This window comes from Stegodyphus dumicola, chromosome X1, assembly GCF_044657685.1.
Source record: "Stegodyphus dumicola isolate Sdum_Otavi_A_Nest chromosome X1, ASM4465768v1".
NCBI lineage: Eukaryota > Metazoa > Arthropoda > Arachnida > Araneae > Eresidae > Stegodyphus > Stegodyphus dumicola.
In genome coordinates this window covers 252,682,829-252,698,468 of record NC_140780.1, presented here as the reverse complement: position 1 = coordinate 252,698,468, position 15,640 = coordinate 252,682,829, and the positions used below count along the sequence as shown (strand labels likewise).

General features: G+C 31.1%; 2 protein-coding genes across 3 annotated transcripts in view; both read left to right on the top strand.

Annotated features, from left to right (window-relative positions):
• Positions 1-1,637, top strand: part of LOC118195482 (glutamate-gated chloride channel-like) — an 84,933-nt gene extending 83,296 nt beyond the window's left edge. The window contains exon 9 of the mRNA XM_085807487.1: positions 838-1,637. Within this exon, the coding sequence (XP_085663613.1) occupies positions 838-1,128 (291 nt within the window). The 3' untranslated portion in view covers positions 1,129-1,637. The remainder of the gene's footprint in view (positions 1-837) is intronic.
• A 154-nt stretch (positions 1,638-1,791) lies between these two features.
• The window catches only part of LOC118195481 (cysteine-rich venom protein AnHyalC-like), a 72,595-nt gene continuing 58,746 nt past the window's right edge, over positions 1,792-15,640 (top strand). Inside the window, exon 1 of one of the 2 annotated variants that reach the window (XM_035366807.2) lies at positions 1,792-1,909. Coding sequence is in view for 1 of the 2 variants with exons in the window: in XM_085807486.1 (XP_085663612.1) it covers positions 10,031-10,069 (39 nt within the window). In the remaining variant the exon portion in view is untranslated. Of the gene's footprint in view, positions 1,910-9,942; positions 10,070-15,640 lie in introns of those variants that run through there. The other variant, XM_085807486.1, reaches the window with a different exon arrangement.

The following is a 15,640-nucleotide window of genomic DNA, read 5'->3' as shown; positions in this document are numbered from 1 at the left end:
TTCACCATTACATATTTACACTTTTCCTTATGTACTGCATTATTTACTTACAAATTCAATTGCTTTTTAGACCACTCTAAACGGATTTTAAGAGTTATGTGAGCTTCGTACGAAACATATCATTGAAGTAGATGCCTATATAAATGCTATTTAAGCTGCAATCGATAAAATATGAGTAACTGGAACTGTCGTAATTCAAGAAGTTATAAATAGCTGTTATAAGACGCATTTTTAAGGTGCAGGTAATTTTCTCCCTTAGTCTGAATAAACGCGTGTTATCTAATTTACATTCTAGCATGAAAGACGTGGGTGAAACGAAGAGTGAAATGGAAGTAGCTTTAACTAAGAAACAACTATTAATCAAAATAAGTAAATAAATCCTCACAAAGTACTTTATATAACAGCAAAGAAAAAACACTGTTCATTCGTTGTACATTTTTACCTAGTTATTAGTAATTAGTTATTTTTCTTTCTTTTAAGTTACTGACTGTTTCTAGCACCTTCTGTTTCTTTCACGTTTTTTAAAATCAATTTGTAATCAGCCATCAATGAGTTCAGTTTGACCCAGAAAACAGATCAGCCATTTATCTTACTGAATGCCCCTTTAACTTTGTTCTTTATGTTAAAAACCGTTATTTGCTAATCATAATAGTACACATTTCCTTAATATGCTCAGCGAGTTGCTTATATTTTACCTTTAAAATATCTTTTCCAACTTTTGGGAGTGTGGTTTGCTAGTGCACAAATCTAACGCTTTAGTGAATAGAAGCGGAGTTATTTAGTTTGAAAGTTCTGCTCGCTATTTATTTAATAAAATAAGGTCTGTTTATTGCATAGGCTAGCAAGTCCCAAGTGCATGAAGTGGTAACCGAAGCAGAAGCATCAAAGGAGAAGGAGGAAGAAAAGACTGGTAAATTAAGAATGGCTTGGTTGAGAACTCCCGCCACTGAAAGAATAATAAAGATGCCTTCTAAAGAACTCTCTATTAAAATAGAGGACACTGCAAAAATTGTATTCCCAACCCTTTTTACAGTTTTTGTATTAATATTTTTTATTGTATTTGCTGGTATATTGCCTCAGAACAAAGATAATTGGGTTATTCAAGGTGGAACTACTACTGTTATTTAATTGTTTTGTAAACTGTTATGAAATTTTATATTCGAATTTATATCCATGGATAAGAAAAAATAGTACAAGTCTGCTCTTACAAAGTCACATTAGGGAATTTATTAGTACTGTTTTAAGATTTTCCGTTATTTCAAAAGAATTTCGAACTTTTTAAGGCCGTAACTATTTAACATAAGCTTTTTTGGTCAAGCTTAAATACGCAATACTAAACTGAACATAACTTTCTTGGATTTCGCTTAATGCGTATAATTACAAATGCATTCTTATTAACAGAAAATATTAGATTAATATTAAATTTTTCCTATAAACCTCTAAACTTCGATTAATATAATCTATCTATCTATCTATATATATACACAACTCACTGAGTAGTCCTTCCTATAAATACAGCGCACAAAAAGAAAATTTCTTAAATATTTTAAAGCTGTCATTGAATTAGAAACAGCATTTGGCATAAGTTAAGGATAATAATAATAACAATTATTTCCTGCAATAATAAATATTGGAATGCGATTAATACTTTACAATATTTTGAGAGTTACTAGCATTTTCAAGAGATAAAAAACAGAAGCTCTATAAACGCTTATATTTATTATCATTTTCAGCATTACACTTTTTTTTAATCTATACTATCACATTCCCGCTTATCCCAAAACTTACGTCATTTCCTATGAAGAAAAAGTGAGTTATCGAAGTGTACAAGGTTTTTCAATTGCTCGAGGAAGTGTGGTTTTCGGTAATAAGCTTGGTAGTTTTCGTGTTGCTCTTCTTTCTTATCGAGGTACGTATAAAAGCCTTGAAAAATGAGTATGCCCTTTCCTGCTAAAAAGTAAATTTTTTAGGATTCTTTTTCATTTTTTTAAATATTGTAGTAATAAGCGAGTAATTTTACTATATAGAAAATTACAGCAGATTATTGAGCTACTGAACAGAATTTGAGGAAATATTTATCCTCTCTTAAGTAGTATTACTTAGTGCAGTTGATTCTCAATGTTTTCTGCTCCATGCACCCCTTTCACTATCGCTATAAGATCATTGCCCCCTCCTTTCCAAAACTCGAAAATACATATATACGTTTACTGAGATTTAGATTATTTTATAACCTGTTTCACAAATTAAACAATAAAATGTATAGAAAATGTACCAAACCTTGAATAAAAGTAGTTTTATATATTCGTAAACTAAAACTAAATGCTTAATAGCTAAATAAAAGGCTGATAGCATTCCCCTCCTTGAAACTATGAAATTCCTTCCTGGCTGAGAACTTCTGCTTTAGTATCTTTCACAGCATATTAATGTACACAGAACTGTGTAACAGACTTTAGGGTTATTTACGCAGTACTGTAATACTTTGGAGACTTGTTGACCATTAGAGTATTACACAAAAGTTTAAGAAACGAAAAGTTATTAAAAGTTGTTTTTATTTTGGAAAGTTAACATTTATTTTAGGATGAACATTTAAACGCGTCTTAGTCATAAAGAATTATATTTTATAGGTAGTTGTATATTAAGACTACGCAATTTAAAACTTGCATAGTAAGTTATATTCAAACATTATTCATCGGCTATATTGTTTTATTGAAATATAATTAGCTATAATAATATCTAAATTAATGATACATTAACTATAATTATAAATTTATTTAACCATACATTATTTAATGCTATATTTAACATCCTACTTGGGATAGAAGTTTAAAAATATGCTAACATTTTTAAAGTTTATAAAAATACATTTTGCAGGCAGTTATACAATTAGGCAATAACGGTTTGTGATAATTATGCAATCTAAAAACTCCAGAGTAAACAAAACTATTGTTCAAGTAGTGCTTTTTAATTACAAGGTATATTCTCTCTTCTTTCCGCATACCTTCCTGGTGTAAATGTTAAATTGGGAGCATACTCGGCGCGTATTCGAGAGGTTCGGGGTTCGAGTCTTCGCAAGGGCATTGCAGATTTTTGACGTGTCCACTTAAAAAAAAAAAATAATAATAATGACTTTACAATATTACTTTATTTAAAAGCAGTTATAGTTACAGTAGGTAAATTTTTTACTAACTACAGTTACATTATTTTTTTATCTGAACAATCAATATTTAAGATTTCCTTTAGGATAAAGGCTTTAAACATATCTTAATACTTATAAAGAATTATATTTCGTGGCCTGTTGTACATGAAGCAAATAATAACGAATAGTAATTAGGCAATCTAAAAATTGAAGAGTAAACAAAATTGTACGTAAGTGCTGTTTATTTGCTATGTCACGACATTTAACTATAAATACAACTGTTTTAACTACAATTACATATTACCTATAACTACAATATTTATTTAATTATTCAATATTTAATACTGTATGTTTTATATTAGCATGTAAGCGATGAAATTTAGAGAATTTTAAATAGATCTTGTTTAAGAATTTTAGAAAGAAATACTTATCTGAACGATCAGTAAGTTTGACAAAGGAATTATTTATTATCTTAGAAATTTAACTAGGATTTCTAAATCAAGAAAGGAGTTATATTTGCTACTGTTTTATTTTGTGCATAGCTATAAAAATACCTTTTTCGGTGTAAATTTTCTTTAAAATGTAATTAAAGTATTTCCAGTAGATTTTAAAATGTACTTAAAGTATTTCAGATAATTATTCTTTGATTTTGTCCGAAAATACTATTTCTTTTACCCATTGTAAAGAGACTATTTCGGTATAAAATATACATGACTTTCTACTATTTGAAATAAACAAAACAGAAATGGAGCAAGAAATATTGAATATTTTTTCATATTTTATTTGCAGATGTATTTCAGTTATCAAGGTAAAATATAGTCTTATCTATGAATTTTGCTATTCTTTATTACTCTTTTATTATTGTATATGTATTAACTAAATATAAAATTATTCACGAAAATATGCAACTATAAAGTTTCATAAACAAATTCTATTATTTTTATCATTCCCTTTATTACGGCACTCAGGAATTTTTCTAAATAATGCAGTTTTACACTTGAGATTTATGAACAGATTACGAACTGTATTTGAATAACGTATTTAAAAGGACTTGTTTTTACTTTAACATCTCAACATATGAATTAAGGTATAGCATTTATTATTCTTAAAAGTAGCTTTTGAAGAGAAGCCTTTTTTATCTTTTAAAGAGATATTTAAAAAATGCTTAACCTTAATGTCAACTTAAATTACTTTTTCTGTGCTTCGCTGATAGCTTAAATTGTAAAATAATTTAGAAAGTCGCTTTAACCAGATTTTGCATTACTTAAATTGATTTTTCAATGGATTATTACTTTGCACTTTTCATATAACAAAGAAATTCAGGTAATTACACTGGTCTGGATTTAAAAAAAAAATTGGATGTTTTAAATCTAATAGATAATTTCATATATGTTTTTAGAGCTGATTTCAAAAATGGAATCTCAATTTCTGTATCATGTCAAGAATTTTTGCAAATTAAGAGCTTTTATTTTTTTACAAGCACTTCTATTTTACCTACATTAATGAATTTATTTTAGTGATACAAGTCATAAATAAATTGCACAATAACAAAAAATTATTTAATATATTTTATAAAGTATATAAATAGATTTAATAACATAGTAATAGATTTAGTATATTATATAAAGCATAAAATCGAATGCAAAGAACATAAAAATATACTTCTATATATGGCTGTTATACAATGCATGTTTTAAAATTAACTGAATGTGTAAAAGCTAACCATTAGCTTCAAAGCATTAATTCAAGGCAAGAATTTTTTTTTTTTTTTGGTTGATTTTCGCTTGCTTGTAGGTACTTTCTTCACTAGGTACATCTCTTTCCAACATCCAGCAATAGTCTGCCATTATGTTTTTAGTCAGCTTTCCTTGATACCGTATTTCCATGCCTTTTTATATTCGCCCACCAGCGGCCGAGCGGTAATGTCGCAGAACACTGGTAGTTCGGTTCGAAGTTCGAATCCCGCGAACTGGCAGGCTGCATGGGCGTTTTCGTGGTTTTCCCCATGTGTAACGTGTATACGAGCCAGTTTCCCTTAGAAAGCCCTCAACGAAGGCATCCCTCCCCTTAGGCAGATAGCCCTCTTGTGCTTTGCCATAATTAAATACACCACCACCTTTTATATCCTGATGAAATCGTTTATCTTGTTCTTCACTGATATTTCCTAAATTCTTTGGAAAGTAATCTGTGAGTGTATGTAAAAAATGCATTTTAATACTCATATTACATACGAGCAATCTTAATTTTTGTAGCATATTTTCTACAATAATTTTGTAATCTGGATGTTTCCTGTTCCCTAAAAAGTTTTCATTCACCTATTTAAAATTCAACCATGCTTCTTTTTCACAATCATACATCGTTGCTTCAAATTCGGAATGTAACAAAAGTTTTCGAATTTGAGGTTCAACAAAAAATTCTCTCCTTAATTTTAGCATCATAAATAGAAGGAAATTTGCTATAAATCTACTTAAAGGGTATCATTTTCTTTATTTAAAACTTTGACAAACTGTTTCATAATACCTAATTTAATGTAAAGTGGGGAAAGAAAAATATTTTTGGATTCAACTATTGGTCTGTTAAAAATAGTTTTAAAACCAGGTGATAAACACTTTCGGGAAAGCCAATATTTTTTTACTAATGATTCATTTTATTCCGACTATCCCAATCGCATGAATTTAGTGTAACCAGATTGCCATTGATGCTTGTTATAATTCCCCTTTCATTAATAAAAATGCAATGTTTTTATATGTTTCTTTCAAATGAACAGAGTGTGCCACCGAAATCTATGCATATTGATTTCCATTATGAAGTGAAACTACCTTCATACTTCTTTTTGAGGAACCTATAAATAGTCACCAGTCAGAAGCATTGTGATTAATACCAAAGAAATTCACTATTGCACTGACATCATTGCAGGACAAAAGTAAGGCGTGAACCAAGAAGTTCAGCACTTTCCTTTGGCAAGTTTAGCTCTCTTACTAAATCACTAAGCTCACTTTAATTAAATAATATTGGTATAATTAAGACACAATAACACGCCGAACAAATACTAATTCAGAAGTCAAACAACAAAAATCAGCATATTTTCAAAATTTTCACAGAAATTTTCACAAAATGTTCACTGTGAAAATTTTGAAAATATAACGCTGATTTTTGTTGTTTGACTTCTGAATTAATATTGGTATAGTTTCATTTGTTTCAGGTATATACAGATTTTCCTCTTCTTCAATTACTTGCAAATCTGAATAAATTTCTATATCACTTATATTTTCCATATTACCTTGAAGATGAGGAACAGGAAGATTTGCGTTACGACCTATAGGTCTTATTGATGAAGGTAGGTTTGGATACACGGTAACTCTCTTAGTTTTTGCATATTGGAATTACAAAAGGCATTGAATTTTTCTTACTTTTATTCCAAAGTCACAAAGTTTCAACACAAGTTCGACACACTTTATGCGTAGCACACGGCTTGTCTTGATAGTTCCAAAATGTGCAAAGTATGCATTTTTAACAAAAATCTGTGATATTTTGCCTTTGTTTTACTGGTGCATAGTTTCCACAAATATAACAGACCCATTCACACATTTACGGGAAGACATACTTCAAAAAATACTTATTAAAAACACTGAAAATAACTACATGAAACTAAGCATACATTAATTTAAGGCTAAGAAAAAAATGGCAGTTTAAAAGAGTCACGTGGTTAAACTATTCTAAATAAAGTACTGCCACTATTAGAAAGAAAATTAACCACAAATGCGTATTTACCATATAAATCATTCAATAAAATACCTTACGTGATAGAGAAAAATATTTATATTTTTGAAATCAGCATCAAAACTATTTCTAGAAACAATGCAAAATATACTAACATCAAAAATCATAAGAATAAAAATTAATTAACTAAATGATTTAGCAAACTTTAATGCTTTCTCGAAGTCCTTCTAGGAATTTCAGGTGCATGAGCCTTTTCTATTTGTAATGAATACATCAGATCCATACAAAATCTGATGCATGTTAATTCAAAGAAATAATTAAAATGTGTATAAGTTACTAAGTGCCTCAGTGTTATATACATTGCGAGAGTTTTAGTCTATGTATTTATTGAATGACATGTCAGGTGGTATGTCAATATTTAATTTAATATGTTACGTTGCTAAATAGTAAATTGTACCTTGAATGATTTTAACTTCTCAAGATGTTATGTAAAATTTAAAATTTAAAGCTACTTGTTAAATTTCTTCTAGTGCAGTATTATGAAATTTTGAGTACGCAGCAGATTTTATTTACTGTATTATCACATATACCAATTATTATATTCATTCGATAATATAATGTATTAAATTTTCATTTGTAATATATTTTCTTCTCACAATGTATTGTGGTACTTCATAAAATTTATTTTCTGAACTAATATCGTATTTTTATTATGCTTTTATTTTGCATTTTTTGGGTAAAACGATACTTTGATTATAAAATGCAGGATTATCCGAAACAGTTTTCTGAAGTTTTATAAAACAGAAGAGGCAATATCTTTATTTATGTTTTGAATAACAATCTCTTCCCTTGAAAATTGTTCTTTCTATTTATTTAGTTAGTTATATTTTGCGAAAGATTATATTTAGAAAAGAATTAAAACAAAATATCTAAGATTTGGAATTATTTTGTAATGCATGTTTGCTAGAAATTATCATAGATTTCCAAAGAAGAATTACACTCAAAAGCTTAGATGGTAGTTTAAATTTTACTGCAAGAAAACAAATTGTACTATAGCTCTTTGGACTGCAATTCTTCATAGAAAAATTATAGCAGTTGCTTTATTTGGGTTTAACAGGCAGAAAAGTAAACGTTTCGAATTTTTGAAAAGTACAGAAACTTCCGTTGCATTCCTATGTCCGCGGATTTGCCTGTGAGTTCATTATTGGCGGAATGGTTAAGCTATGGAACATTAGGAGTAGTTCTCTCCTTTCCAGTACCCGAGAACAGAATATAATGGCACTGCGTGGCTTTCGTGCGTTTTTCCATGTGTGAGCTAAATACGAGGCAGTTTCTCTTAGGATGCCTCTCCAAAGGCATCCTTCATTTTAAGCAGATAGATTTTGCACTTTTTACTGAAAATACTAAATCCAATCAAACTAATATAAAATATTGTACAGGGATGTAGAATTAAAGCATATATTTCTAGAGTTATGAAATTTAATATCTATGATGAATCCTAAGTAAAGAAATGGAAACTGGTTATACTATTCATAGTTTTACTATTCAAACTGGTTATACTATTATTCAAAATCCATACTTTATAAACAGAGTAAGAATGAAACTAACGAGATATAATATTCTTTGTGAGAGAATTTTAATACGCCTTACACAATTCGTAAAATGTTTTTCACAAATGCTTCGCAATCCTTGGGAAGGAGGTGGGGATTTCTACTACTGAAGAAAGATATATTTTATGGGAATGACCGCCTTTCTATGTTGTAAATTTATTCGTATTTGGAAAGTTAATAAGTAAGCAAGACCGCGCGCTACCAAACAGTCTCTAGACACATTTTTTTTAAACATGTTTAAAAACATATCTATAGCACTTTTTTATGTAGATGCCACCCATTTCGAAGGAACGTATGTTACTTTTACAAAGCAGCTTACAACTTAAATAAAAATAAAGCTTTCTAATTTGTTTGAATGTACAAACTTTCATTTTTATACTCGAAAATGGAGCGTACGAACACAGAACTACAATGATTTACAGATAAGGATACAAATGATTAATACAGAAACGCAATGTTTTCTTGAAGAACAGAATATACTTTCGCAAAGCGAATATACATTTTTAAAAATGATATTTCTCTTTTTTTCATTAATGCTATCTGCATATAAAAGTTTGTTTTGGAAAAATATAATTGTTTCCCCTTGAGAGAACACAAAATAATCTTTAAATTGAAGTTAGCAATAGTTATCGGAATCTTTATGTTCGTGTCATACCCAGCATCTTTCTAACTTTCCCGATTTCGAAGGTTAAAGAATATATTATATAGATTTTTTAAGTGCTTTCCTATCAAAATTATTGCGTCGAAATCTATTCACGTTTCCAGTCGTTACTGTATTTACGGATCTATTATCTGTAAAATAAGCGTAGTGGTTCTCTTCAAAAGTAGACTGGACATCCATTAAAGCCTTCTGATATCAAAGTTGGCACATATTTATTTACATCAAGTACTGCCCTTCACTTGAGCGCGTAATTGCTAGCCTTATATATATACGAAGGTCTTTATAAGAAGATTTGCATCAAAACATTTGGGTTGAATACGCAGTTGAATGCAATATACAGCGTGCAGTGAGTAAGCAGGAAGTTGGTAGTTTATTCAAAATAGCACTAAAATTCAGAGAACGTCAGATAAATATGAAAATTGTGAGAAGTACATCCAGCAGATAAGATTGTCCTGTTTTAAGCTGAAACCAAGCATTCTTAAGATGTTCCATGAAGGATGAACAAAACGATATCGATCAGCGAATGCGTAATAGCATATATCACATAACTGGTAATTGCTTCAAAGCGCAAATGACGCTTCTTATCCGAGCTATCAAAACAACTTCCACCTATAGCACAAATAAGTGAAAACAAAGAAAGGGAAATTTCTCAAGGACTTTGATGAGAAAAATCACGAACGATTTTTCAAAACCAGCTGAACAGTAACTGACAGTAACTGTTAACCTTGAAGTGCGAAGATTTTAAGGCGACTAAAAACCTCTCTCATCATTCCTTGAAACAAGTATTTGAAGATTTTTCTCATAAAGGGCATAAACAATAAAAATATTTATTTCCATGAGTATAAATACAACCTTTGTTGTTGTTACTCCATTAATAATTCTTGTATAACTTTGTTAGGACTGATGCAGCGTACAATTTTCTATCAACTAGGAACTTTAAAGGTAAGTGTATGCAAATATTTAAAGAATGCTTAAATGATATTTCCAGTTTATCTTGCTCTAACGAATAATACTTTTTTTTTCAACGATTTGACGCTTCTAATGTTTAACCGTTCTACAATGATTTTCGTACCCATAGCATAATTTTTCACAGGGGGGAAACAACATGCGGCAACTTTTATGTCAAATATATTCAGATATTGCATTCGTAAATGCGACCTATATATATATGTTTATATACCTTGTAGTTTTAAATTGAGCTACTAAGCTTGAATGTACTTCAGAGAGGTAAAGAATGAATGTTTTAAATCCCTATCATAGTTAAGGCAGTAAAATGGTTTGCCTCGGAGAAATATTTCTGTCATTTGAAAAGTAAAATTAGTTTCGGGAGTAGCCAATAACAAGCATTATTTTCCGCCCTTGTTTAGGCACTCTTTAAAGTTTTATGTATAATCACCGCGTTAATGTCCAAAAGTAAACTGCGCCAAGCTCATTTTCTAATAGAAAAATTGCAGTTTAGTGGCACGGTAAAAAAACTCAGTAATATTTTCTTTTTATGGCTTATTAACCTAGCTCGTGTAAAAGTTAGTTATAAATTGTGATAATAATTTATATTATAATTTCCGTATTTCAGAAGTTTTATTTATTTTATATTTTTGAAATCTATTAATGTTGTATTTTTATTGCAAAATATTACGAATTAATGAAGCAAAGCGTGTTAAAGAAATACTATCATTTTATACACTATTCTATCAATGTTTTCTTATTCTTGTTGTGTAAAATTCGTAAAATACGGGTTTGCTCACACTTATATTTTACAATTACGCAAAATTCTGCCTTATGTTAAATGGTTGTATGAATTTCATTAATAACATAACGTAGGTCTCTTTCTAAAATAGCAAATTTTCTACCTTGTAATTTTACTCCCCAGTTACAGTTTTGAAGTCTTTGAAATCATAAGTTAAAAAAGTTAATAATTCAGATTGTAAACACTTCTATCCATCTCGAATTTGTTTATTATTAACTTAGAGTGGTACAGATTACTCAAGCGTCAGTTATAGGAAAAGTTAATAATTCAGATTGTAAACACGTCTAGCCATCTCGAAGAAGATATTTATCAACTTAGAGTGACACAGATTACTTAAGCGTCAGTTATAGGAAAGTTACTAACCCGAACAAATTTTGGGGAAGACCTCAGTTGTCAAAGTAACGACAAAATTACTTCTGTATTTACAATAGCAATAAAAAATGAATCGGATGTGGATGACAAATAGATTGAAGTAAATTGCATATAATAGTCTCAGTTTATCTGGGTATAAATGCTGATTTGTTTCGCGAACAAAGCTTTAAAATAAAACATAGTACCGTTAAAGAGAGGATAGAAAAAAACGTAGTTTGCATTTGAAGTACTCTTTAGGATTTAAAATGAGTTTAACTCCTGTATTTTGTATTTGTTTAAAGAAGGGACTAAGATAACGATTTCTTTTTTACAAAAGCTTTATACAAAGCTATACATGACTATGGAAATAATTGCATATTCGTTTGAAGTATTTCAACTACTACATTTGACAACTGACGTAATATAGTATATATATTCAATTAACATTAACATTCAATTCATTCTTTTTCCCCCTTTATACTCTCTCCAGACGGTATGATCATTATCGAAAACTAAATGATTCTCATTCCAGAGGAATAGGGTTCAAATCTCGGATAAGGCATAGGCGTTTGTAAACGTACTGCTCTTGAAGATTGGAATATATAATTAACGTCGAGTCTAAATATTCATTTGAGAAGACGATGGTAGGTGAAGAGAACTAGTAGAGCCTCAGACTCTATGGCCCATGTGGGGGGGAGGAGCGTTCATAAAACTGAGGAGCTTAAGTAGACAGCTGTTGTCAGTTTCTCTAAAATTAAATAATATCTTAAATATCCTTTAGTTCTGTTTTTCTGACTTTTATTAGCGAAACAATTGTTTTAAAAATTCATAAGGCAGAAAAAATTGAAAGAAATACAGTCCATTAATTCGCATTCTGTACCTAATTTTCATCTGAAGGGAGCTTTAACTTAAGGGAAGTTGGGAGCGTTTTTACAATACTGGTAATTTTATAACGGAAAGATGTATAACTAAACATATTGAGTTCTCTTTTTTTCCCTTTATGCTCGTGGTAGCACCTGAAAACGGAAGGAAGAGGTAAAAGAACATATCAGTCTATTTCAGTCCATTTTGCAGAGATATTTTAGCAAGGAAATATTACACGTGATAAATATTTTAAATAGCTCAGACTCCACAAACGGAATTATTTGTTTATACTTACTCCACTATGCAACTGGTTCGGTTCCAGCAACTTTATAAGGAATTTTTCTGATTAATGAAAAGGCAGTTTTATTCAATCAGGGGTATAATCAGGGGTATTCATACTCAAAATTCTTCAGGGAAATACCCACAAACTACCGAATGGATCATGCCACCAAACTCTGGTAATTCACCACGAAATCCTTTTCCGGTAGTTGAAATGTTTGGTTGCATGGATTGTTTCGGGATTTCTTCTAACAGTAATTTAAATTACAACTAATTTTAAAAAGAAAATTATCTGCGAAGATGCTTCTTCCAAAGCAGAGAGCCCTAGAGAATGCGTTACAAAAATAAATAACTTATATATCCCATAGGAAAATTTATGATTTAATCATTTAAAAATACGCGGGGTTGTTTTCTTAAAAATGGCTATCTTCATGGATGATTTTCAAAGACGAATGAGTTATGTGTTAACATTGCTGCTTTATAAGTAGGAAAACCATAAAATCATCCTCTTCTGATTCCCCTAAGTTGAACCTGGGATGAAATTACCAGAGTTTCTCGTCTTTAGTAAGCTTAATAGGAATGGTTAGTTAAATTCTAGAAAATTTGGTTTCGTGGCCGCTTTTTCCTATATAGCTAACTAAACCTAAATCCTAGGGTTATTTCGACATCATATTTTATGCCATAATTCCTTAACTGGTACAGCTCTGACGTTTGAGTTAGACTTGTTTTAGCAGAAATTACGTACATCGAGACGCAAATTATTCCATATATTCCGAATTCAATATGCTCCACAGAGTAGTCGGATACTTGATAAATCTTAAATGTAAACAATGCGGTTTCAGAAAGCAGCTGAAGATTAGTCAGCTGTTGAAGATCATTTCAATATCTTAACTGTGATTCATAGCAGTGTACTTCCCTATATTGCCTATACACCAGTTGCTAACGTCAAGGTTTTGCCTAAACCCTAAACGTTTTCAACGCAATGTTGAGTTTATTACCTTAACTGAGAGAGTTTAGTTAATATCTTAACTGAGATATGCACGTTTAATTCTCTACCCTTTTTTAATTTTTGAAGAAATCGTTTCATACATTTTATTTTCTCTTCTGTAGCATGATCAATGAGGTTTTGGAAATTTTCTGCAAGAAATGAAATTTTATTTCACATATATTTCGTGAGCACCTATGATTGGCTGCAGGAGAAAGTAACTTTCTTTCTGTGTGGTTATAGAGTCTCGTATGCTCAGGTAGCATTAACTAACGACATCTAGAAAGATTGTATGAGGAATTATCCTCATGTCTTAGGAAAACATACAAAGTCAACAGAAAAGTGAAAAGAACTCTTTATTCAATCGCATATAGTTGCACTGAAGGACCCACTTGGGCTTACGTAAGCCAACACTTCTCGCTTAACCTTGAACAAGTAATGCTGAACTTAAAATAAAATGTAATTAAACTAGCCTAACGGCTCACAGGATAATTTGAACGCGCGGGAAGGCTCTAAGTCTTAGAATCTTAGAAGCCGGCGGAAACAAGTCTAATGCCTAGAAGCACACAACGCCACAGAATCAAATCGCTAGTACGAGGGCAATCCCCAAAAAAAGGTCTCCTATATTTTTAGATATACAAAGAACCGTTTATTTTCTATAATTGCTACATCACTTTAAAGATTGATGAATGCTTTATTTTTCAACATAATCGCCATTTCGGTCGATGTATTTTTGTAGACGCTGTGGCAGTTTTACAATGCCCATGTCATACCAGCTTGCCGCCATGCCCTTCAGGAAGCGTTGAACCTCATCTTTCATCTCATCATTGGAGCAGAACCGTCGTCCAGACAAATGTCAACCCGTTGCCGTTTGTGGTCTTCTGTCAGCATATGCGGTACTCATCTTGCACACGCCTTCCGATATTGCAACTTTTACGTTAAAATCCTGTGGATGGTGCTTCTCGAAACCTCAGGAACCAAAATGCAGAGAGCATCCAGAGTGATCCTCCGATCTTTACGCATGAGTTCCTCAACTTTCGTGATTGTCTCGTCGGCAATTGACGGCCTCCCGCTCCTTTCTTCGTCTTGAATTTGAGTATGACCGCCTGTAAACGCTCTACACCACTTGCGAATGTTTTTGACATCCATGCACGACTTCGCACTTGGCGGCAACGTTTATCGGGAGCTCCATTTCGAATGGCTGCCAAGCCAAGACTGAGCATCCTAGCGAAGCGCCTGCGTACATTTTGTATGAAACGTGTAAAATTTTAAGCATTTTTGGAAAAGATGATATTAAAAAAGTAATTGTAACACAAAACTCTTCTTAAATCAATGTCTGAATTGCTTTATGAGTGATTAATGGTTACTTTTCGGAAAATGTAAAATTCCCTTCCGTAGATCATTTCAAAATCTATATTTATATCGATTTGTAAACTAATGTGTTAAATTATGCTACAAAAATTGCATTTACGTGCGCAATAAAGATAATGGGTTAGAAACTGAGATTACTGTCAATGTTGACTCAGCATCGAATGTCTTTTATGAACAAAAATAGAATAGAAGCACTAGGCGGAAGATTGGTAGCTTGTCCTATGTTCGGCTTTTGGTGAATGAGCTGCTGGCATAGAATTTTCGTGCTTTTCTATACTGTAATGTGAATACGTGAGTCAGTTTTCCTCAAAAAATTCTGTACGAAGACATAAGTCTTTACGGCAGGTAATCCTCGCACGTTTTGTCATAATCCATTAGCCAACCAACCAGCCATCCTTTAAACTACATATTTTAGCTCATAAAATTTTCATTAACTTTCTTCCCTTAAATTTCATTTCTGCTTGAAGCAAATGTTATGCAAACATAATAATTTGGATTTTATTGGATTGTTTAGACTACGGTAAAGCACGGCAATATTATCTATTTAAGATAAGGGATGCCTTCATACGAGCCAGGTTTTAAACAAAACTGGCTCTTATGCATATTGCACATGAGGAAACGCGAAAGGTTCTATGCAGCTAGTCCTTTCGCCAATATTTTAACCAAGGTCAAACTGCCAGTGTTTAGAGATTTTACCGCTCGGCTGCTGATAGGCCACATACTAACTTATAAATAAGCTAAAAAGGAAATAACTACCTAAATCAGCCTAAATGGAATGTGGTCATTATTTCTTGTTCATAATAGAGCTTTAGTTCTTATCATTTAACGAAAAACATCAAAAACATTTTGCCATTCTAAAGTTAGTACTGATTGCAATCATAAAATTGTAAGCAAATATAGAACAACCTACTTCTCT